This window comes from Cottoperca gobio, chromosome 14 (assembly GCF_900634415.1).
Source record: "Cottoperca gobio chromosome 14, fCotGob3.1, whole genome shotgun sequence".
NCBI lineage: Eukaryota > Metazoa > Chordata > Actinopteri > Perciformes > Bovichtidae > Cottoperca > Cottoperca gobio.
The window spans coordinates 2,321,853-2,345,440 of NC_041368.1; the positions used below are offsets into that span (position 1 = coordinate 2,321,853).

Genomic DNA, 23,588 nt, shown 5'->3' on the forward strand with positions numbered 1-23,588 from the left:
ATGGTGTGCAGAGGCACGGCAGTGCTGAGGGTTTGATCCCAGCTGTGCCACAGTCTGTCTCAATCACTGTGTACATTTTCAAATGTTCTGCTACTTAAAATAATTTTAACTATCTACACTCAAAATAATCAGAACATGTGCCAAAAACAGATGCTGAATAGTTTATATTCATGGTGTTGTTCAATGCATTTTATATCAATGTTTTTGTGAAGTCCCATAAAGTGCATTATCCAGTTCACTTTTCAGTGCTCAGTCGCTTGAGTCATTTTCATCTGAAAGACATTTAAAATACATTTTCTTCCCATTATCGTGTTGCAGAGAAAAGAGGAAACGTCTCCTCCTTAATGCTGCACTGCACTGCAATTCTGAAATCCTGTGTGATTTATGAGTAATGTTTGATTCCAGGTCCTGGGGTGTCATATGACAGTATAACAGAGGATATATGACAGTATAATTCTATGTGACAGTACAAACAGGCTTATTTTCACATTGAAGCCTCACAGAAAACTGCATTTCTATATGTATTCAAGGGGACAAACGAGACTGTGCATGAGGATTCAGTGAGATGCAATGAATAAACAATACGGTCGTATGTAAGTATGAGACATTACCACACAGAAGACACGCTCTAGTACAATTTCAGCTGAGACTTGTGTGTTGGCACTTAAAACACTGAATATACTCAAGCTTCCCCGTACCCGTCTCAGCCGGTCCCCTCGCTCAATCCTGACGCTGTCTACTGACAACTGGCCCACTCTGCTAAGTGCCAACAAAAATGAAAAATAAATTAGATTTTTACACAATACAACATGAATTATTGATCCCTATGGCAAGGTCAGTACATTATCATACAGCCTATTATTCTTGCACCTGCACTTCATCTTCCTGTAACTTATTCCAAAACTGAACTCTTAGGCGGAAAAATAAAACGACAGCCCAGTGGAATTAATGAAGGCATTAATAATGTTGCCAGCCAGCCTGATAAGCCAAAGGGATGCACAATGAATTGGAGGCATATAATGACGCTTTAGGCTACATTCTCCCTTCACATGTGCTCTATACAGCACGTCACTGCTCAACACAACACAAGCGAGGTCCGCCTGTTTGCAGAAGAGCCACCTTGAAAACGAGTACAAGTTTGTGTAGAAAAGCTGAGTAGTTCACAGAGAATGTGTGCTCTGTCTTACACTCACTTGGCCTTTAAACTACATCACCATCTGCTACCACTGTCTGGAGGCTTATATTGTGTGGCTAAAAGTAATGCAGTTTCTACGAGGCAGCCATTCACAGCATAGGTTGCAAATGTCAAATAACAAACAATGTGCCGTTATAGCCGAAACTAAGATATATTTTCTCAGTTTGAAATGGTGAGGTTTGCATATCACCAAACTGTTCACTCATTCTCGTTTCACCAGATTTTGCTCTGATCTCAGTAAACTACAAACACTGACAATTACAGATCACTGTGCAGCAGCACAGTGTACAATCCACCCTTTTAACTATGCATTAAAACATAACACAAAATGACTGAGCACAACCAACACAACTCCCTGCATTTAAAATATATTTTATTTACACAGCATCTAAATGGTTTACTAACCCAAAAGCATTAGAAGAGTCCATTAAGGGCTTTCATTTCACTGTATGAGATCAAAGACAAGTACAATTCTAGATCAATAAAGCAAAATGTGCAAAACCATGTGAAGTATATTCACAAATACGTCTTGCAGGAAGAAATAATCAATTTTTGAAGAGCAGTGAGTGAGAATACATTGTGACAACTGCATCTGGCTCAATATAAATGGGGAGAAAAACAGAAATCAGCATCCAGAAAGTCAAATATGTTACATATAAGCTGAGGAAAATTGTATTGCTCATTTGTGTTTGTGATCTTGTGCTACAACCCCTTCAATATCAGGGTGGCTTAAAATACTAATGCTACACCAAAGGGTGGGAGACTTGACCCAATTCTGGTCTCTGACTCCTACTTGGAATTCTCTGGAGATCTTACGAAGGGTGCAGAGGCATCTGATCCCTACTGCATCACATGTGGAGCAAAGTTATGTTGGTAGTAGCCTCGATATCGTAACACTGCAAACATTTGTGAATAGTCTGGACAACAGCGCTGACTGTCATAGACGTTTAATCCTGTTGTTAGTCGCTGCAAACAGCCAAGTCAAAGTGCTTCAAACTTGTTGTACGACAGAAACCAGACAGACTTCAGGTAAGACAGAATGTCCACTACGTATTTTGTCTATAAATCCTGTCTTTCTCCATGACTCACTTTTCCTGGTGCTGATGCTTATTATCTGTTTCCTGACAAATTCCTAATTTCAGAGTTCTCTGACACTGAGCAGAACGCTCCAAAGATCCTGTAAACAGCGGCAAGGCCAACAATTACACCCGAAGCTGCTGCTTCTTTAGGTGTGCTGATGATCACTTTAACACGTACAGTACGTGTGCAAGCAGAAGCAGTCTGTGTTACAGACGTGGCTGCTGACAACTGGTGGCGTCTCCTTGGCCCTTTAGGTTTAGGTTTACCCTCCAGTCCCCTCTGTCTGCTTCCTTTCCCCACCAGATGTCCTACAACTGAAATTCATTGCCTGTGACATTATTTGTGGTAGTAAGAAATTCAGACAGAGAAGATGGTTAAGACAAGAATAGCTGAAAACAGGCAAAGTTGAACTGGGCCATATCTCAGGGAGCTAGTTTATACCTGGCATATGGACTTTAATCCTTCCTAATGAGTTGATCTAATTGGGTAAATAATCTACTGGGACCTTCAGGGGTCACATGGTGAACAAACTTATATGTTTCTATTTTTTTTAAGTATTATTGTTTATTTTAGTTTGTTGAAAGTAGAGTACTAGTAGCACTATGGAGCATTATTCTCTTGAGTATGTGTACACACTGATGATACACAGTCATGCCGCTTTCTTGCTGTTCTGCCTACCAACAGTCAGTGGAGGTAACGCTTTGAGAATGTTTATGAAGAAGAACATACATTCAACTCCTTTATTCGGCCTCAAAATACACACAGTGAGGTTTGGTTTTAAAGAGTGAATGTAAAGATATGTTTGTTCACAAAGAGTCTTTATTCATCATACACACTGAATAAAGGCACAGATTAATGAAGGTTCTAATTAGACGTTGGTAATTCCTTTTCGATTGTTAACACACACACTATATGTGAGGGTCCAGGTCATTTCTGCAGTAACTTTTAAAGAGGTGTTTCATTTAAACATTGCTCCATACACAGTACGCTGCATTTACATATAAAATATACGATTACATTTCATGCATATTACCGTAACTTCTATTATTTTCTGACACCGATTATCAAACTGGGTTTTCATCTAGTGTGTATAACAATTTCCACACCAATTCTTTTATTTTTCTAGCATATGATAAACTCTGTAATTCTGCCAGGAGTAATTAGAAAGTAAAGTACTTGTATGTATCTCTATTTTAGAAAGACATACTGTATGTAACATGTTTTAAATGTGTTTGTAAAGTGGTGAAGCTGTTGCAGGCTTCTACCTAAGAGTCATGTGTGTGCAGAGGACAAAGAAGTGTTTTGAGCCTCTTATGTCCTGTTGACTGGCTGGAATTAAGGGCAGATGGCTGAGGGGGGATCCGCAGACACTCACAGAATGCTCACAAATAAGCGAGGGCCACACGGTGACTGAAGTGAACCCTTGACTCTGTACAGTACACCAGCCTCACACGCCTCTATTTCATCTTGGTGACTGTCAGCCATGTTTAGCAATAGACTGCAACAACAAATCAATGACCAGACTGCATCTGCGTATGATTTCTGAAACAAGAAATTATTTAGTCGCAAAATAAATGCTGCACATTATGGGCTGGCTGTGTAGAGATGCATTCTTGTCAGGCATAGTGTACACAGACATTTAGCATCTGTTCAGCTGTCAGCATGCATTACAAGCTTCAGTCTGCCTCACCTGCTTCCTCTGTAAACAAACTGGGAACAGGTCTTGATAACACTCCATCACACATATGTATAAATACACCTTGATATTCACACTTGCAGCATCTAGCAGCTGCTCTTAGCATGACGGAGGGAACATAGTCCTATCAAATAGAGGACGTTTGTTCACAAACAGATCATCACAGTGATGTAGACAGAGATGCTACAAGGAGTACACATGATTGACACCAGCAGGTTGGGAACCAGTTGATAACCAGCTGTATGATACCAGACAGCCAGAATAATTAATGCCAGGCACAGTGAACCCAGGTAGTCCAAAGAAATCCAAACCAAGTTGAATTTGCTGCGTGATACAGAAAGAAATGAAAAACTGTAATCAGATTGATGTGTTAAACAAAACTAAATATTTTCTGACAAAGTAAACTTGCCTGGTGAAACCGCTACCACTTCAAACTGTTTATTGATTTACTTAAAACAATAGACATTTTCTAAAAAGCAGAGTTTCAAAGACAGCATTTGGATGCACATGATTTGGTTTTCTTGCAGCATTATGTTTGATGACTCCATGGTGCTATTGTGTGTTTCTGCCTCTCACAGCATGGCAGCAGCAACAGGATTAAGAAACAGATGACAGTTCTAGTTAATGACAGATCACCAATTCAGAAATCACACTGGCGGTGAATGTCTTCATGTTTTTAGAATGTGTCTGTGCGACTACTTAACTTATGGAGTTTACTTTGGGGCCCAGATGTCATCACAACTAATGTCAGCTTTGATCAACATCCTTCAGTACACTGGTTATAGATGTGAATACACATCAACAGCATTCCCTTTAACATTACTTAAGTGATAGTTATACGTGTCTCTTTTTCTTCTTCTTCATTAATATGTCTTGTCTACTGTCATGACAATGTGAGTTCCTCATGAGAGCAAATCACTTGGTGTTGGACTAGATCTACAGATCCAATCTGAAGCAGGTCTCATTGTCTTTGTGGACTACAACTAGTTACTGATGTTGCTAGAAATCAAAGCACACACACACACACACACACACACACACACACACACACACACACAATTAAGTTAAATCTGCTGTCAACAGTCAACTCTACTCATGTTAATTATGGTAGTTTTTCTCACATTTCTCTCAAAACAGGGGCTTTTATAGCCCCGCTCCATAGAAATATTCAGAAAAGAGGCTGTGCCTGCACTTTAACGGAGGTGGGGCGATTATGTCACTATCTGTTTGTACTCTGTTTCGTGTTTTATTTTGTAAAGTTCACTTCCCTTGTGTCATGTCTACTTGTACTTCCTGTCTGTGTGTTTTCCCTCCCTTTGTGATTGTTGATTGGATCCTCCTGTGTCCATTGCCTTTATCCCCCAGCTATGTCTCGTTCCCCTCATTAGTTTATGTGTGTATATATCCCTGTCTGTCTCGTTGGTCCTTGTCGGTTCGTCAGTGATGCTACCCTGTGCATGTGCGTGTGTGTGTCTACCCCGTGCGTGCGTGCGTGCGTGCGTGCGTGCGTGCGTGCGTGCGTGCGTGCCGTAACAGGTTAACCATAAATACATTTTCATAACCAACCCGTTAGTCCTCTTCCTTGAAGTCTTTTCGTGTAAAACCATACAAAAGTGCCTTTGTGTTGCTTGGTGAAGTTTTTTTGGAATGAGGTGAAAGACGCCACACTCAAACAGGCAGGGACAAGCCACACAAAGGTTTGAATTGTGCTTTTTTGGAAGTGTATCATTACATTTTATCTGTAATGTTTTTATATCAGATTCATGAACTGTGTATCTACATACACACAACTAATGCACACACACACCCAAGCATTCAGTACATTGTATCCGTGTTGTCGCCTGTGGCGTATGATGCGTAAAAAGACATACGAAATGTTACAATCTGTCCAATTCAGAGTAATTACTTTTCACATTAACTTGCTATTACAGAGTTAAATGCTCAGGTTACTGTATAATGCTGAGAAGTCTACATTGGGTGTACCGATCTATTTTGTGAAAACAGGTCTATGACTTCCAAGAGTAAAACGTCATATATACAGTAAATCATGCTAGAATTAAATTATAGGTGATCCCTAACTACAGCAAAATGTAATAGTCATAACAACCTACAGAGAGGCGGAACAATTGTCCTGCTCGCCAGAGTAGCATACAAGCAAGATCAAGTTCAGCATCAGCAGGTTTATACATTTAGAATATATGCAGAATTAAATGACAGTCATTTGGTTTTAAACAAGCACCTCACATTATGATCTCATACACATCATGATGCCTGTCATACATCTTTCATTAACAGTTTAATCAAAACATTGTTTCCACCAAATGAATGATACTGAATCTCAATGACATATATTAATTCTCCCAAGAGGCACAGCTCATGTACAGCTGCTAACAACTTCTGCCCTACAATTTAACAGCCTTTAAAAGATGCAATTAAACAATGCAGGACGTTCTGCCTGTGCAGTGAGAAGTTCACATCTGGCAGAAACCAGAGGGAACACTAAATCTCTGTCCTGGGGAGCCCTCTGGACACTGTGGAGGTGGTGGGAGACAGGAGAATGACGGCCAAGCTGTCATCTCTATTGGACAACATGTCCCCCCCTCCAGGACACTTTGTCCGCACTGTGCAGCTCCTTCAGTGACAGACTGCTTCACCCGCGGTGTCTCACGGAGAGATACCGTAGGTCCTTTCTCCCTGCAGCGGTCAGACTGTACCATCACCACGGCCCCTGGTAGACCACCACACCAAGAACAGACTATTCCAACACTGTTGTGCAATTATCACTGTCATGTGCTATGTTCACTTTTTATTATTTCTTATTAACCACTTTGTACTGATACTGTACTGATATTATTTGTATTCTATTTAACTAATGTGTACTCGCCACTTTACTTCATATGTTCTTTTGCTGTAACGTGTAAATGTCCCTGTGCGTGCGTGCGTGCGTGCGTGCATGCGTGCGTGCGTCTGCTTATTACAGTAGTATGTGGCGGTCATAGATCTGACAGGGTCAGAGCCTCAGGTCTTACAACAATATGAATGGATACCTCATTATTTAAGAAGCCAGAAGAGGAAATAGAGGAAGTGCATTCACTACAACTGTAGCGGATATGTGGGATACAAATCCTGTATTACTTGCAAATGTTCTTGTCCAATCTTCACAGTAAGCACATTTTACCTGGTGGTAGAGGAGATACAATGCCAGCTCCCCTAATATGTCTCTATTTAGACATGACAGCTATTCCCATTTCACCTCATGTCCACAGTGCTCTCCACCTGCTCTGAAGAGATCCTCAACTTTCCAGAAAGATTACTGCTTTCCATTCCTTAGCACAATCTTCCTACATCATTCACAAATGAACCTACTGTTACTTATGCATACATTCTCTCCAAGCTGATCTGTGATATTAACTACATTTTATATTTATATTATATTATATATTAATTACCAGAGGCCTTCATTGATCGTCCTCATGTGTCTGCATTGTTTCTTAGCTGGACAAGAATGATCTGACCTTTTGATGGAAAGATTACAAGCAGTTCATGTCAGCAATAAGCTAATCAAGTTGTTACTTGAAACCTTGGAAGCAGAGGCTCGCAGGCTGATCTCTCCACCTCCACCTTTAAGGGTCATGGATACAGGGCTGAAACTACTGCACATACAGCGGTTTGCTTGAGAGAATATAGCTACTGTAAAGGTAATATGTAACATTTCCTCATTAATTGTCTAAAAACGACTAGACCTATGTTTTTGTCGTGTACTTACATTATCCCAAATGTTTCCAACTATTTTTCAAACCCAGAGAACCCTGTCGTTTTAATCAAGGTGCGTTTCATCTGGTCTCCTGTAATGGCTTCATATCCCCTTTGATCATGAGTCAGTCTTGTTGTTGTCATTAATTGACTTTTTATCCAATTTCAAGCCACATTTTTGTTATATACTTTTTAGATCATGGTGGTTTTTAACTATATATTTTAACTAGGACTGTCGAATTAGCGCGTTCATTTCGATTAATTAATCACAGAAAAAATAACGCGACAAAAAGATTAACTGAGATTAATCGCGCTCTTAGATGCCCCCCCCCCAAATATTACTTGGCCCAGTGAATGTAAAGTTTACATTTAATAAACTCCCGGATGTAACTGTTGATGCTCCGTTCTGTGAGATTCCTGCAGCAAAGAATGTTCGAACCATCGGAGAACTTCAAAAATATCAGCTCAACGCAAAGCAGTTAGCAGCTAGCTCGGAGCTAGCTAGCACCGCCGCTGATGCTAAAGTGAGCGACCCGTCTCGTCATCTCTCGATCAGGCGTTCAGACGCAGAATGAGTCGGTCTACCTGAGACACATTAACAACTCCATCAAGAAATGTATTGCAATGGACTGCAGGTGGGAGAGGACAGGGGGTTAACGGAGGCTTTACACATGAAGTCAAATCACACAACTTTTAAAGATTTGTTTATTGTGCGATGAAAGATGTTATACCAGATTTGAAATTGCACTTTATGTCAAACTATTGGTCTGTGTTGTCTAAGATAATTGTGGCAAACAAGATATTGGATAAATAGTATTGAAATAAAAGACATGTTGACCAGTTTATAATGCTACTCATTGATTTACTCTTCTTCCAAAAACCCATTTGAATATTTTGAAATGCTTCTCACAGCAAATATTGATATATACGATTAATTAATCACAAAAGCTTGTAATTAATTAGATTGATTTTTTTTAATCGCTTGACAGCCCTAATTTTAACCTGATTGAGGATTTTAGTCATCGGACATCTGCATCTTAAGTTATCAGAGAAACAAGCTGAGGAAACGTTAGCGTCAGCCAAACAGTGTGCAGGGAAAACACAGATCTTTAATGTGAAACTGCTTATTTCAGTGTTCTTAACAGTAAAAACTTCCTGAACGATGATCAATGGAGATATCCTAAAAGGGGAGAAGCTGACTGCAATGGTGGTGAAGACAACAACCTCCATGATCCCACGCTATTTAACGACGTCACCAAACTACGTCTTTTGTCATTGTTTTGTCTGTGTTTTTATGGTAATGGTTTGAAGCGGTAGGTTCAGTTGGAAACAGGAGATGTCACATTACATTACAGGCCATTTATCAGACACTCTTATCCAGAGAGACTTACAGTGAACTAACTACAGGGACAGTCTCCCTGGAGCAGCTCAGGGGTAAGTACCTTGCTCAGGGGCACAATGGTGGCCGCCCTGGTGTTGAACTCACTCATGGTGTTGTATTTGGTAGCTGCACCACTAGACCATCACATGCTTCTGTGTACCAACAAGAGTTGAGCAACATTTGAATGAGACGACGAACAAACCTTATGCACATGGTGCTGGGAGTTTTTGAGTATTAAGTTAATTAATAAATATCTTGTTTTTAATATCACATTTCTTTTGTATTATTATTGATTTAAAATATAACATTTTCAACATATTCTCAAGGACTTTAATACAAATGTACACCTCTATTTAATTACATAAAGCAAACTCCCTCACTGCTTCACCCAGTCTTTTCTAAAAAAACATCAGGCGTCATCGGTACCACCAGTGTTACACACAAGTGTATTAACTGGTGGCAAATATTTCCTCAATGTGGCATCCCTAGTGGAAGTGGAAGAGTACAGTTCCTCTGAAAGTACACATAAATGAAGAGCGAACCTGGCAATCAACAGCAGCTCTTAATATTTTGGCCTAATTACTGCTAACCGCAATTGTCTGTGGTATCCACTGCAAACTGTATCAATCCATGTACTCCAACACTGTTGCTACACAGCAGCGAAGGGATCATGTGTCATATACTGTGCCACACCAACATAATCAATCAGTTTGTCTATTGCATGCATTTTCTACTGCTTCTCTCAAAGGGGCCCATACGCAGCCATGCCTATAGAATCGGTGTTAGGGTGTGAAGTTCATATCTTGGGCTGAATTTAGAGTAGCAGAGCTGAGGCTATTGCAAGGTATCTTATGGCCCTATCCAATGAATGTTTAATGGGTCTCGAGAAGTCGGCGTGGAGGAAGCTGACTGTGCTGCATCAGTAGGCCGGGCTGTAAAATGAGACAGGGCAGGAAGCCAGACAGCTCGGGATGGTGGGAGGGGACGGGAGTATTCAGAGAAAGCATACAGAATGGGACAGCATGATACATGTTAGCAGGAAACAAAAAAAACACACTGCTGCACTAAAAACATTCCGAATGAAGAGTGTATGTGTATGAATCATACATTTCAGAAATTATCTATTCAAAACCTGCACTGAAATCAGCCTTATGTTAGGAGAAACAGAAACTACACACAATATCAACGTCCACATCTGCCAACTTCAAGTGAGCCACACGCTCTGACGGGTAAATTGAATATACTTTATCGACTTATCCACTTAACTGCTTCCTCTGCCTCACAGTGCCAGTGTGTCCATGTATGTAAACTAGTAGTGAGCAGTACAGAAGCACTGTACAGGGAAACACAGCCATCTCAAGGGAAGGCTTCCCTTTTACTATGTTGGTTGAATTTGACAACAGACACAAACTGGAGGCAGGATGCATTATCATTGTCTATAAACAATGTCCGGATCACTTGAATGGTTTATCACAATGTCATGATAGTAAAGTTACAAGACCGGAGGATATGACATGTCTCGTGAGAGACCACATATCTGCAACGCAAGGGCTTCATGGCTACAAGATCTCAGGATTGATGGAGACTAAACAGGGAGAACCGGAGGGTTGACAGCAGGGTTTATGCTCGATATTCTTTTTACATTTATTAATCAGAGCCCTCACATAAGAACGCACTATCAGAGCACTAAATATATTTAGAATATATAAATGATTCTCTGCTATAATCAGCAGAAGCAGCCTTATGCTGCGTGCAGCTTTCTCTCTTTACAACCACAAAAAGCCAGAAGGCTAAGAAACAGAACTAAACCATATTCTGCTGTATGTCTATCGATCTCCCCTCCATTACATTACTACGCACAGCGCCACACCTACACACGCACACACAACAAGCTGTGTCCACAGAGGCAAAACCAAACTTTTGTATAATACAAGTTTATATTTAAGTTGTCTAGGCAACATAACCTGTAGGTCACACAATACTAGGCTATTTAATATGCTATTAATGAATTTATTTATTTGACCTATTTCTAAACGGACATTTTGGCTGTTCATAATTTTATCTTCCGGACAATTACACAAAATACCGACAAAAAGCTGCCACATGGAGAACAAATTAAAGGCTAGCATTGGCTAGAATGGTGTTTTATCAAGTCATGCCATCGAGCCAGAGGCATCTACAAGTAGAGAAAAGCTTCTCTGGGAATTCTAGATACTATATTGAGGAGCTTGTCAGTATCAGTGCCTATGCACTTTTCAAAAGCTCTACAACTGTAAACAGACTAAATAACATTTTGAAAAGTGTGCTCTGTGAAATAACAATGTCATATCCTCTATTTGTATATGCTGGTGGCTGGGCTCTAATGAAGTGTGGTATAGATACCCACAGTGTCAGGATAAATCTTCTCACGTGGTGATCGCCTGAATGTTGTGGTTTTGCGTGAAATGTCTCAACATCAATTGGATAGAAGGCCATTCAATGTGGTTCAGACATTCACGTTTCTTTACGAATGAATTGTAATGACTTTGGTGAGCCTTTAACTTCTAATGTAGCGCCATGATCAGGCAAGTTTGTCCAATGTCTTCATTACTGTTCACCCACAAGTCCCGGGGAATTTGAGTGGATCCGTACGAAACACGGATCAACTACAGTCCGTCAGACCACAAGTAACGAGTGTGTGGATGAGCGACAGAGAGAGAGAGACTGCAGGTGGATGTGCTGAGAGTAGATCAGTCGCTGGCCGGGCCGAGAGGAAATCAGCCGTAAAGTTGTCTTGTGTTATTAAATATGCAGTGTCACACACACACACACACACACACACACACACACACACACACACACACACACACACACACACACACACACAACTTCTGAAATAAATACAGGGCCTCTGATTATAAAGTATAAATTATAAAGTGCTTCCTTTGGGCTTTTAATGCGTCAGGCCAACAGGACGTGTACCTATCAACATCGCTGATGTTAAACTAAGAAGTTGAACAGTAAACATTATCTCTTTAACTCCTTATGTTGTCCTTGTGAGTATGTTAGCATGTTGACGTTAGCATTTAGCTCAAAGCTTAGAGCCTCAGAGCATGGCTGTAGACCCTCACTATTGTTTCTCTTCTACTGACTGGGATTACAATTGGACTACGATAGTGTGTGCATGTAGCTCTGTTAAAATGGTTGAATATATATATATATATATATATATATATATATATATATATATATATAAATACACACCTTAACATATGTCCAGTTAAAGTGAAATATCACTTGTGGTCCAGTGACTAACATAGATTATTCAACACTTCCCAATGTAAACTCCACAGTAGCACTACAAGCGCCAATGCAACAAGGTGATGTTTTGATGATGTGCCCATTCTGTGTATCCTGACTGCAGCAGAAGGCCTACAGCAATTACTATCTGGAAAGCTGTAGGATGAGTCAGCTAAAGGACACTGGTACAGTATATTCAGAACAAATACCAGAGAGCGATACTTTCCTGAAGTGCTGCACTGCAACATCTGCTCAACTCAAATATTTTATCGTGATCAGTAAACCAACCACACTTATTTAAACTACCACAATCTATTTTAGTCCCTCACAGATGTGAGGAGGAGCTGTAAGGGAGTTTAGGATACAGCAGAGCAGTCGTCTTTATGTGAGCCAAGAGACAACTAGAGAGATGAGGTTGTATCTATTCTAAACTACACACTGGACCCAAACATGATTCTGCTGCTTGTCTTTGATCAAAGTTACACAGGGATACTGCAGCGATCGATTATTTTAGTAGTCGAGTATTTTACATATTATTTCATCAATTAATCGTACAATATGCAATTTTCTGCCACTGAAAGAAAAGAATAATTAAAGTTTGGTGGCGTAGATCATGGGAGTTTTAATTGCAGCTCTCACAGTTAGGATTCCTTCATTGTTCATCGTTCAGGAGGTTGTTACCGGGAGCAGAAGTCTCCTCCTCTCTAAAACAAACGGACACTTGGGATAATGTAAGTACACAACTCAACGAGATATATAACATAAGCCTAGTCATTTTAAAAACATTTGAATGTGGAAATGTTACATATTACCTTTAGGTGCAATAGTAAATATTGTATTGCTTTAATTGCATACAGTACTGTACCTGTCAAAACTAAACCTAGCAAGTGCATAGTATCTAATATTAACTATGACCCCAACACCTCTGAAAGGATATCAAGTAATATCAGGTCATAATCACGCTGTAAACATGTGTTTCTGGGTTAACGAGTCTAAAATAGAAACACATTGATGTTAGTAAAACACCACCCTTCCTTATGATTTACAAGGATCTGCAACAATCTAAAAGTACACATGAAGCATCTCTTCCGACAATCTTATCCATCAGTTCATCCAGCCAAACAACCCCAGCAGACTAGTTCACTGAACCTCAATGGAGGCTGCTGGGAGCTCGGGGGCCTGGCAGCAGCTGCCAGTCACTGCTCCTTGGCCCAAATACCAGGATGATTGCCATCTAAAGGTTGGTGACTTTTATGAAGTGTGCCATTTGCCCCGGGCAGCAGGGGTGCAACTTTACATTAGGCTCAATGAGAGTGAAGGCTTCTGTACATGGAGCATCAACTGTCCACAGCAGATTATACTGTACAGCCGCACACAAACCATGGATACAACGTGGAACCCATTTGCAGCATCTCCTGTTGGTCGGACATAAGGGGGGAGTCTTTCCTTACTAATGCTATGTTTCCCTGCAAAATGGAGCACTCGGGGTAAAACGGGAGATTACTCTTATCATATCCAACAGTTCTTATTGCAGCCCAAATAAATAAAAGGTTTTTGGTGTTCCACGTCTGTAAACTAGTGTGGAAACTTCAATAAAGAAAGTTGACTCTAGATTAAATTGACATTGGAACATTAAAGTTGCAGTCAGCAATTCAAATCCAAAACACTTTTTGTAAAATTCCGTGAATATTTCGTCACGGTCTGTTCTGTGTGTGCGCTTCGTACACGGCCCTGGCTCTATAAGTGGGAACAAACAACAAAGTGGTTCGTACCGTGCCACACAACACTATTCCACCAGGGACAGGGGAAAGGCCATGGATGTATAAAGAGAAAGGCAGTGGGAGCGAGAGTGACGGCCTTTTTTATATCAACAATCTTTCTCCAACGCAGTCGGCCTTTAAGTCCAAAAATAGCGTCAACTGCCAACTTTAAACGTGTTAACATTTTTCTTTTTTTTGCAGAGCATTGGCTCAGTGAGCGAGGGGCTGAGCTGAAAGGCGTCCTCTGAGTTTAACAGGATGTAAGGCCTCAATCCAGAAAGGCGAATGTTGCAATTAGAGAAACACTTTATCTGAAGCCGTGGAGCTCAGTGTAGGCCATCTCACTCTAATTCAAGTTTAACTCTGGTCACACACACACACACACACACACACACACACACACACTTTCATACAAGTCTAAGAGACTGAACTTTAAAGAACATGTACACTCCAGAAAGGGATCCTGAAAGTATGAAAATAGACGGATGTCGGTAAGAGGCAGCCACTGGCAAAGTCCAGGGGAAAGTTGGCAAAAATATAAGTGAACCGGTGAGACGACAAAGTTTATGTTGAAATACGTTGAGTCATTTATTCATTAAAAACAGTGGTTGGTATCAGATCAATAAAATGCCAGATCGGAGCACACAAAACACTCAACACACAAGTCCTTCAGTGAGAAAATGCTGAACATCCGCAGGATTTAAATTCATGCTGTGAAACAAAACTCTCTTTTCTTGGTCAGCAGCTTTGTTTTTACCACGCAGCCACCCACCTACAGGGAGAGCACCCATTAAGTGATAATACTGTCAGGATCATCAAAAACAGGGAAACCACGGACGTCTCTGAGAATACAATTAACCAGGCACCAGCTCTCCTTGCCAGCCTCATTTACACTCACAGTTCACTCAAATATACAACAAACTTACTTCACTGACTCACAAACACAAATTCAAATGTTTTCTGGGAGCTTCAGATGAATCACATTTCACTCAAGCAAATAGCACATAGTTTGGCATGTTTCTATAAAAATACCTCAAAATGTATCAAAAAAGTTGCCGATTCATTCCTTCCATCAACTAGTTGATCAATTGACTAATTGTTACAGCTCTAAAGTGTGGAACACAGATATTTTGTAAATTAAATCCAAGTTGCAGCCTGAATAGATGGAGGGATATAAAGGTGCTTTCAGACAGCGGGAGCTTTCTAATGTAAGTGGAGAGAGAGGCGGCTGCTGCTGTGCTCCGGTGCACGGATCACTTGTATGGCAGTGCAGCCTGAGTTGATGATGGTTGAACTTTTTCGGCTTGCCGCTGCATGTGACCATGTGACCATAGCAATAACAGAAACCACACCACTTAACATAACAAACACCAATGTTAACTGCTAATAACTTCAATTATTCAACTCTTCACCTGTTTTGGAGCAACATCAGTTTCTACATCATCTTCTCTTCTATGTATGATATCAGTTAGTCAGAGCCCAGAGACATTATACAACTATTATATTTCCACAGGTTAAGAGACTCGTTCTCAGACGGACTAACAGGTGAGTCAATGATTGGAACTGTCCTCCTGCATCATCAGCTCTATGTGGACCCACATCAAACTGTGGAGAGTGACAGCAAGTCGTGCAGCACTTTACTGTGCCTTGTGTCACCTTTCAGGTGACACAAAGAGATCGACAAGAAAGAACCGATTCACACGGAAAGAATTCAAACTGAAAGGTGACCCAGTGTTGGGTTGATACAGCACAGACGCAACAATAGGGAAACCCTGCCCACACCTGCTGATGCACGTGTTAATATGGTTGCCAAACAATCTTTTATAAAAATGGGTTGTACATCGCTTATAGTCTACGATCAGGAGAGCAATTTCTTAACAGCTAAAAATGAGGATCAGTATCCAACAGTTTATATTTTAATTTCATGCTTTTATTTCTGTTTCACACGAGTTGCTCTGTTTTGCTGCCACACGTTAAACGGACTACACCAGAGTTTACCTTCAGTCTCAGTCTGCACCCAGTGTTGCTAATAGGTTTTCAATGTAGTGAGTCCCGGCACCCACGGGTGCTCATTTAAAACCTTTCTAGAGTCTCCGGGTCAAATTGACCTGTTTTAAAATGTCAACATCAAGGAAAAGTATGTTAAAATATTGTTTTCTCTATGAAACTTCTTCTGCTTGGCTATTTACTGTACTAAACATGTGACCACTAAAATGAGTTTAGTGTTTAAAGTTTCTTTATTTTCATACTTCTTAACTCAGTTACTTCCCCTTCCAGTGTCTCACAAATCACCAAATCAGAATATCAATATCTATTTTAAGAATAACTTTATTTATATTAAAATCAACATTCGGAATTTTCTTTTCAGAATCTAAAAAGAACACTTAAAAGTGTGATCCATTCCATAAACACGTAAATACACTACTGTATACATTTAAAATGAGAGTTTTTACATTTTCCTTCCACTCTATGAAACGGAAAATGGCAGCTGCCAGCGAAAATATTTTTTCCACACGGCACATCCACTGGACGGTAAAGTATCTGGTCACCATCAACATAAGTTGTTACAGCATCGATCAGAAGACACGGGTGTCCCATTAATCCCAGAATCAATTTGACTTTCAATTTTAAAGACAGGATTCGATTTAAACATTTCCTTCCAGCACTGACAGATATGCCATTGCTTTAGATTCGTAAAGATCAACCGATCATCGGTTTTCGCCCTAACAACTGTCCTTTGCATTAAAAAAGCCTACATGGTATCAAACCTATTTATCCACCATAGTTCTTTGGGAAAGTACCATAATAATGGTCAAATATTATTATTTTTATCTAATAACTATAACTCATTTCCCCAGGGAACAGAGTGTAGGCTACACAAAAACCAAAAGAAGAGCCACTAGATGGCAGAAGGGTATTTTACAACAGAAGCTTGAGTTACCTCACCTGCAAAACGCCATCAGATCCTGAGCTGGGTCAGGTTTGTTCTTTACAAAAAAATGAAAGCAAAATGTTGCCACACGGTGACAATTTTCCTGTTCAGTTGTTTCATCTCCGACACAAGCAGTGGCCGTGGAAATCTCCAGCCGAAGGCTACCGGTAAGCTGCTCTGTGCCGCTGTGAGTGTTGCTTTTTCTTGGGACGCGCGCAACTGAACTGAACGGAATAGATGTGAAAGGCATCGTAGTGCAAAGACGGTTTCAAAACTAAAACTTTCAAAAAATAAAATGCTCTTTTCCTATTGTTTCTGTCCACTATACGCCAAATAATCAGTCCACAGTCCTCTTGGCATGTTGTGGTATATGTATTTATTGAGCAACCAACTGGCATTTATCTCACAGCTTAATCATAATTAGTCCAACTTACTCCAGGGCAGACAGCCTGCTAGTGGACATATGTTCAGATCCTGGTTAAAGACACACAGCTCCAGGGGATGCTTGCATGTTGACATCTGTGTGGGTAGGGGTAACAAGTGTGTGTGTGTGTGTGTGTGTGTGTGTGTGTGTGTGTGTGTGTGTGTGTGTGTGTGTGTGTGTGTGTGTGTGTGTGTGTGTGTGTGTGACAGCAGACGGTTGCTGTGGAGCGCGCCCTGAGCTTCCATTAACACAACCCACCATGTTCCCTTCCCTCGGCTACCCAGCCATGATGAGAGAGGCCACTTGAAATCTGGAGGGAAACGAGTTCACCCGAGTGTACGGAAGAGGAAAGCGACAGGACGAGGCAGGAGAGAAGAGAGACAGGAAGAGGATGGGAGGGCGGCAAGGACCTGAGTCAGACGGGAAAAGTGAGAGGAGGGAGGGAGGGATGAAACAAGGTGAGGAATAGAGGAAACCTGAGAGGAAGGGAGAACAGAGGGAAAGAGACAGTCTGGCTCAGGTCCAGGGTTATCACTGGCAAAAGTCGAGGCATTTGCCAGCTGGAGACAGCAGCACTCGAGCAGAAGGATGCTGTCCGGCGCGGCTTCTGACGGCTAGTGTGTTCATCTGTGTTTGTGTGTCTGTGCGCACAGCTTGGATGCTGCAGAGTGCTGAGAGCTCAGACGATGTGTTAAAGCACAGGACAGGGAGCATATGCATAACCAGTTACACTGACTGACGGGACAGTCTTTACAAAACACAAACAAGTCCAGTCACAGTTGCTCCTCCCCAGAAGTTAGTGTTTGTTTCTGCCAAGTTGCCTGCTCTCCCAACCGTAGAAGAGACGAGGGAAGCCGCTTAAAGACATCTCCCTAAGTCTCCCTTTTTTGGCAGACGATTCTTAAGTGTATCCTCTTTGGGAAAGACATTACATAACGGTTTGCCGTGTAGCCAGCCAAGCCAAGTTGCCTGCCAGAAGGATGTCAACAAATATAAAAATACCTAAACCTGCAAGATTTGGTGTCAAAAGTTTAACACACAGTGCTAGAAAGCTAGTTCATATCATCAAGCGCTCCTTTCTTCATCATCTAATCAGTAATGCTGGAGCACAGGCACTGTCCCAATTTCCTCCCTCTCTGCTCTCCTGAGGATGAGTGGTGGGGAAGGAAGGAAGGAAGGAGGGGGGCAAAAGTAGCAGGGATTACTTTTTTTTAGGGTAAAGTGCGATGCTGCTGCAGCTTTACCTTCTGACCATGTATCCCTGTCGTTATCAATGAGACGAGCTCACATGCACACAATAAACTAGATCAATCCACGAAGTAACACGTGGGTCCACCGACTAGAAGATGATGTCATTTATAATTGGAACTGCATTAGAGCTTTTATTAGTTGATTAAAGCTTCATTAAATAATTTTTTGAAGCACAAATCATCAATCATCATCATTTCAGCCTCACAAATGTGAATATTTCCTGCTTTTCTTAGTATGTTATGATAGTAATCTGAACGTTTGGGCTTTGGAATGTTGGTTGGTCAAAAGAATCTATATGAATTTTTCAGTTAGGGCTTTTGGAAATTGTGATTGGCATTTTTCACAATTGTCTGACATTTTATAGTCCAAACAAGAACAATAATCAGCAGATTAATTGATGATAATGAGTATAATCATAAATTGCAGCCCTGTTAATAATATTGTCAAAAGTGAAACTGATTCTACATGGGCCCTGCTGTACTACAGTGACACCCATCAGAGTGGTCTCTTTCAGCACTATGAGGAGGTCAGAGGTCAATTGCAGGTGGCTTGGTTGAAGGAGCTTTAGCCCATAAAGTCTTCTTGTCAAACAAGACCTCTGCGCTTTACCACAAGTAAGCACATTTATGTTTGTAAAAATAGATTAAAGCTCAAATTAAGTCATCATACATGTGATGAAAGCTGCATCACACATGACAAGACAAGCAGTTTTGGTGTGCTGGGAATGGCCGAAATTCCTCTAAATGCAGCGTTGTCTCAGAAAGCGCTCCCTCCAACGGACACAGCTGGTCACACTCAGATTGAACAGGAACAGCTCCCTATAAAGAAGTTAATCCACTCATAGCATTTTAATGACATCCACACCATGCTAATCACATTTGCCTTCACATTTCACAAACCGCTGGCAGCCGGTGTGCAGCTCTGTGTAACCAGCTGCTGCAGTCCAGTGGCTGCCCGCATCATGTCATGGAGCGCGAGGACAGCAACCTCACACATTCGGTGGAATATGTCAAACCACACAGACAGCAAAACCATAACTCTGAAGCCAAAAACGTCACAACTCCGATAGTGCCATTAAACACGCATATCCATACTGTATTACTGTGGGAATAAACAGGTTGTCCTATTTTAAAACATGTTTAAATAAGGAGGTCCTTATCCTCCACGGTAAAGCTATGTTACTATTCATTTAACGGATAACCGGTCCGTTTCCCTCATCACTGCCGGCCCGGCTGCACTCAGGTGCGGTGATGACACATCACACATGAACTTCATGACGCTAAGTGTGACATTTTTAACATACAAGCTACATTCAAAGTTAACAGACAAGAGCGAAAACGCTGTTTTAAAAGAAAAAATGCTGAGTTAAAACTTGAGCAATAGGCGGCGGTGGACTGCACTTCGACTCACCTTGAGCGGCCGTTCCTCGGGTGCTGAATACACTTGCTATCAAAGTGGCCACATACCAAATCATAGTACTATTGCCGACCAGAAATAAACCTCATCATATCTCAAAGTGCCCCTTTCGGTGAATCTCTCATCGCCGAGTGTCCCAGGACGAACTGAAGCGGACCGGAATGCTGTTTTCTTGTTAACCAAGCCCTGGACACTTTTCCATCGGCGCTTTCCCCTCTCTCTTCCCCTCTCCTCCGCTCTCCTCTCGCATCCTGAGACGGATCACCTGCGCCAATGGGACGAGAGCTGACGACGACGCAGTGAAACCAAACGCGAGCATCTAAATAAGTGAGGCCCCGCCTCCGCATTAGTTTCATTGATGGGCGTGGGAAGAGATCTAACTGCTGATTGGACTCCTGTGCTGTCGGTTTCCCATCTGGAGTGTTGCATTCAGGGAATATGGTAACACTCAGAGTTTTCATTCCTCTGGTCAAAGAAACCACATCAGTGTTCATGGCGGGTAGAAAGAGAGCGTGCTTTCTTGTTATTATAATTATTGTTAATAATAATACATTGTATTTGAATAGTGCTTTAAAAGGTTGCCTACTCATAGGGACTTGCCATTGTTCTAAAAACATTAAGAGAAACAATTAAAGCAAAAACATTATAAAAACAACCACAACAATGTGTTTCCCCCCTTAAAGCACTTACATTTGCAATGATAGCAATAATATCATGAAATCACATTTAAAAACGCATATTAACCGTGTTTATACCAGATTTAGAATCTGTAAAAACATTACAGGAAGCTGGCTGACAAAAATATGTAGGTTTATCATAAAACAGAAGGCAATAATGATTATCATTAGCCTATATAAAACACATTGTGGTAATATAGTAGGCATAACTCTTAAAAGTTACTATAAGGAGGCCTCTCCTTAGGTTTGGATAAGATGGAAACTTCAGTCCATCATTTATAGTGAGGCTTCACAATATCACCATGCCAACCTCAGATGGCAAATTCCAACAGGTGGTTACTATACCTTGTAAAGTAGATGCATGAAAATCCTCTTGCTTGTTTAAAAGACAGTAGCATTGCTTGGCTGTATACGTGTTTGTGTGACACACAATTTAGTGTTATTCTTCTTCTTCATCAAACAAAGACCATGCCTAAAAAAATTATTAAAAGAGATAATTTATGCCAGATTTAGCTATTAGCCCATTTCCATCTGCAGTCCCTGCATGGCAGGTACACACATAACAATTAAGAAACACTAAAACATTTTGTTTACATGCAACACCATTGCATAGTCTCTATCACAATATCAATTAAACAGATCAAAGCACGGATCAACATATAAACATTTCTGATTAATCAGGATCTATAGACAAAACTACAATTTTCTGACTTCTCTCGAAAAAGGTTGATGGCATCTTCCCGTTTTTCGAGGAGGGCATGAATGCAGCACGAGAGGGAACTATTTTAAGGTGGGTTGGCGTGTGAAGCCCGAGCCGAGCTGCGGTATCATCCTGCGCAATTAGACGAGAGGAATCCTCCAGGCTGTGCATCATCACATCACTACCATCCAAACATTCAAATCCATTTTGAAATATGCTTACTATGTATAAATGTAATCGTGGTGGTAAAGTTGCTATAGTGTTACAATAAAGCTAGTGTTCTCATAATTTGCTATATCTTTCTCTGTGACTACTCACGTGTCTCTCCTCCCAAAGCGTATTAAAAATAACTTAATACAATTATATACACCTTTTTTATTTCATATTTGTGTTTTTGTTGGCATCATCCTTTATTTTAATTATAGAAATGTGTCTGAAACAGCACATAAATAAAAACACAGTGTGTATTACATGCCAACAATAACATATGTATGCAATATTACTATATTACACTATTATTACCTCCGACAAGTAGGTTATGTTTGTGGTTTGGTTTGTTTGTCTGGCCCGATTTTCATAATATTTGGTGGACGGGTGTAGTATCAAGGGACAAGGAAGAACACATTTAACTTTGGAGCACATCCGAATCACAGGGCAGATACACAAATAATTGTTTTACTTTCGTCAACATTGCAAGATAGGGTAATTAGCCTTGGTGCAGGTCTGCACTCTCCTGGAGCCATTGTAATTATGTTAGATGTTTATACAGTTACATTGAGCCAATAGGTGCCACTGTAATTAACATTATTTAATTGAGAAAATATAATATACATATACATGCATCTCTGGTAATAACATAGTTTGAATTGGTCAGTGTGTTTGGGTTGACAGCACAGGGACATAATGCTAATCCTCTCCTGAGCACAGTGAGCAGCACCTGCTCTTCCTCTCTCATAGATGAGATTGATTGAAAAGCATTTCAACTTTCCTTGAAAGTGTATCAGTCTACCATATGGATGGAATTCATGTTAGCTGGCTAGCTACCTGATAATTATAATTCACTCAAGTGAAATGAACTAGCAGGCATCATGATGAATAGAAAATGTTTGACGTATTGCAACCCCAATGGATCTATTCGTCAGACAACGTCTGGGGAGGAACGGAATTCAAGAAGTACTAGTGTAACTCTCTCAGTACCTGTATCACACTTTGCATGTATTCAGCTGCCTGTCTGGTGGTCTGACGATGTATGCTGCCTCGTCAAATTTTGTTTTAGCACAAATGAATAGCAGAGTCTATTCAAACAAGGGTAAGTGTAGGCTACAATAACAACATTGGGAGCATGTTTTAACACGCTATTAAAATATCTGTATTTAAGAATTCACACACACACACACACACACACACACACAAGCAATGACGGTGATCTGATGTTGGTAATATTAGTGTTTTACAATATCTTATCAAAATATCAAAATAAAGCTATTTTTAGGCGATTACTTTTATTATAGCCTATAAACCTTGGAAAAAATAAGTGGCCTCAATGGCTATGGTTTTGTCCATACTGTACAATTTTCACCATAGAAATCTATCACATTTTAAGTTTTACAAAATGAGCCCGCTTTTAAGTCTTCTACAGGTCAAGAATATACATAAGGTAAATCAATTAATTAAAACTGGCCAGACAAATGTGACGACCACAGAACTAGTTATTTGTTTCATCTTCTCAACTGAAGATGTATTGCAAATATCATATTGATATCATATAATATTTGATCAGCTTAAAAGTGAGTTTTCATGATATGCAATGTCCCCTTAGATATACCAATTAGTAAAATACCAGCTCATCGCTGTATACTGTAGTCTGTACAGGTGTACAGAGACGCCATTATCTGTTTCCGTTCAAATGATCTGTCTCTGTATTCGGTTGAGACATGAGGTTAAATCGGGCAAATCTGGTAGTTTCAAACCTAATATTTAAGAAAATATCTGTTTCCATGCAAATTTTCTGCTAAAGATCAGCATGTTAGCATTGTCATTGAGA

General features: G+C 40.5%; 1 protein-coding gene across 1 annotated transcript in view; it reads right to left on the bottom strand.

The window, feature by feature from the left end:
- The window catches only part of LOC115018901 (protein turtle homolog B-like), a 121,496-nt gene extending 101,108 nt beyond the window's left edge, over nucleotides 1–20,388 (bottom strand). Inside the window, exon 1 of the mRNA XM_029448157.1 lies at nucleotides 20,162–20,388. Coding sequence (XP_029304017.1) covers nucleotides 20,162–20,225 — 64 coding nt within the window. The 5' untranslated portion in view covers nucleotides 20,226–20,388. The remainder of the gene's footprint in view (nucleotides 1–20,161) is intronic.
- Nucleotides 20,389–23,588: the final 3,200 nt, after the last annotated feature.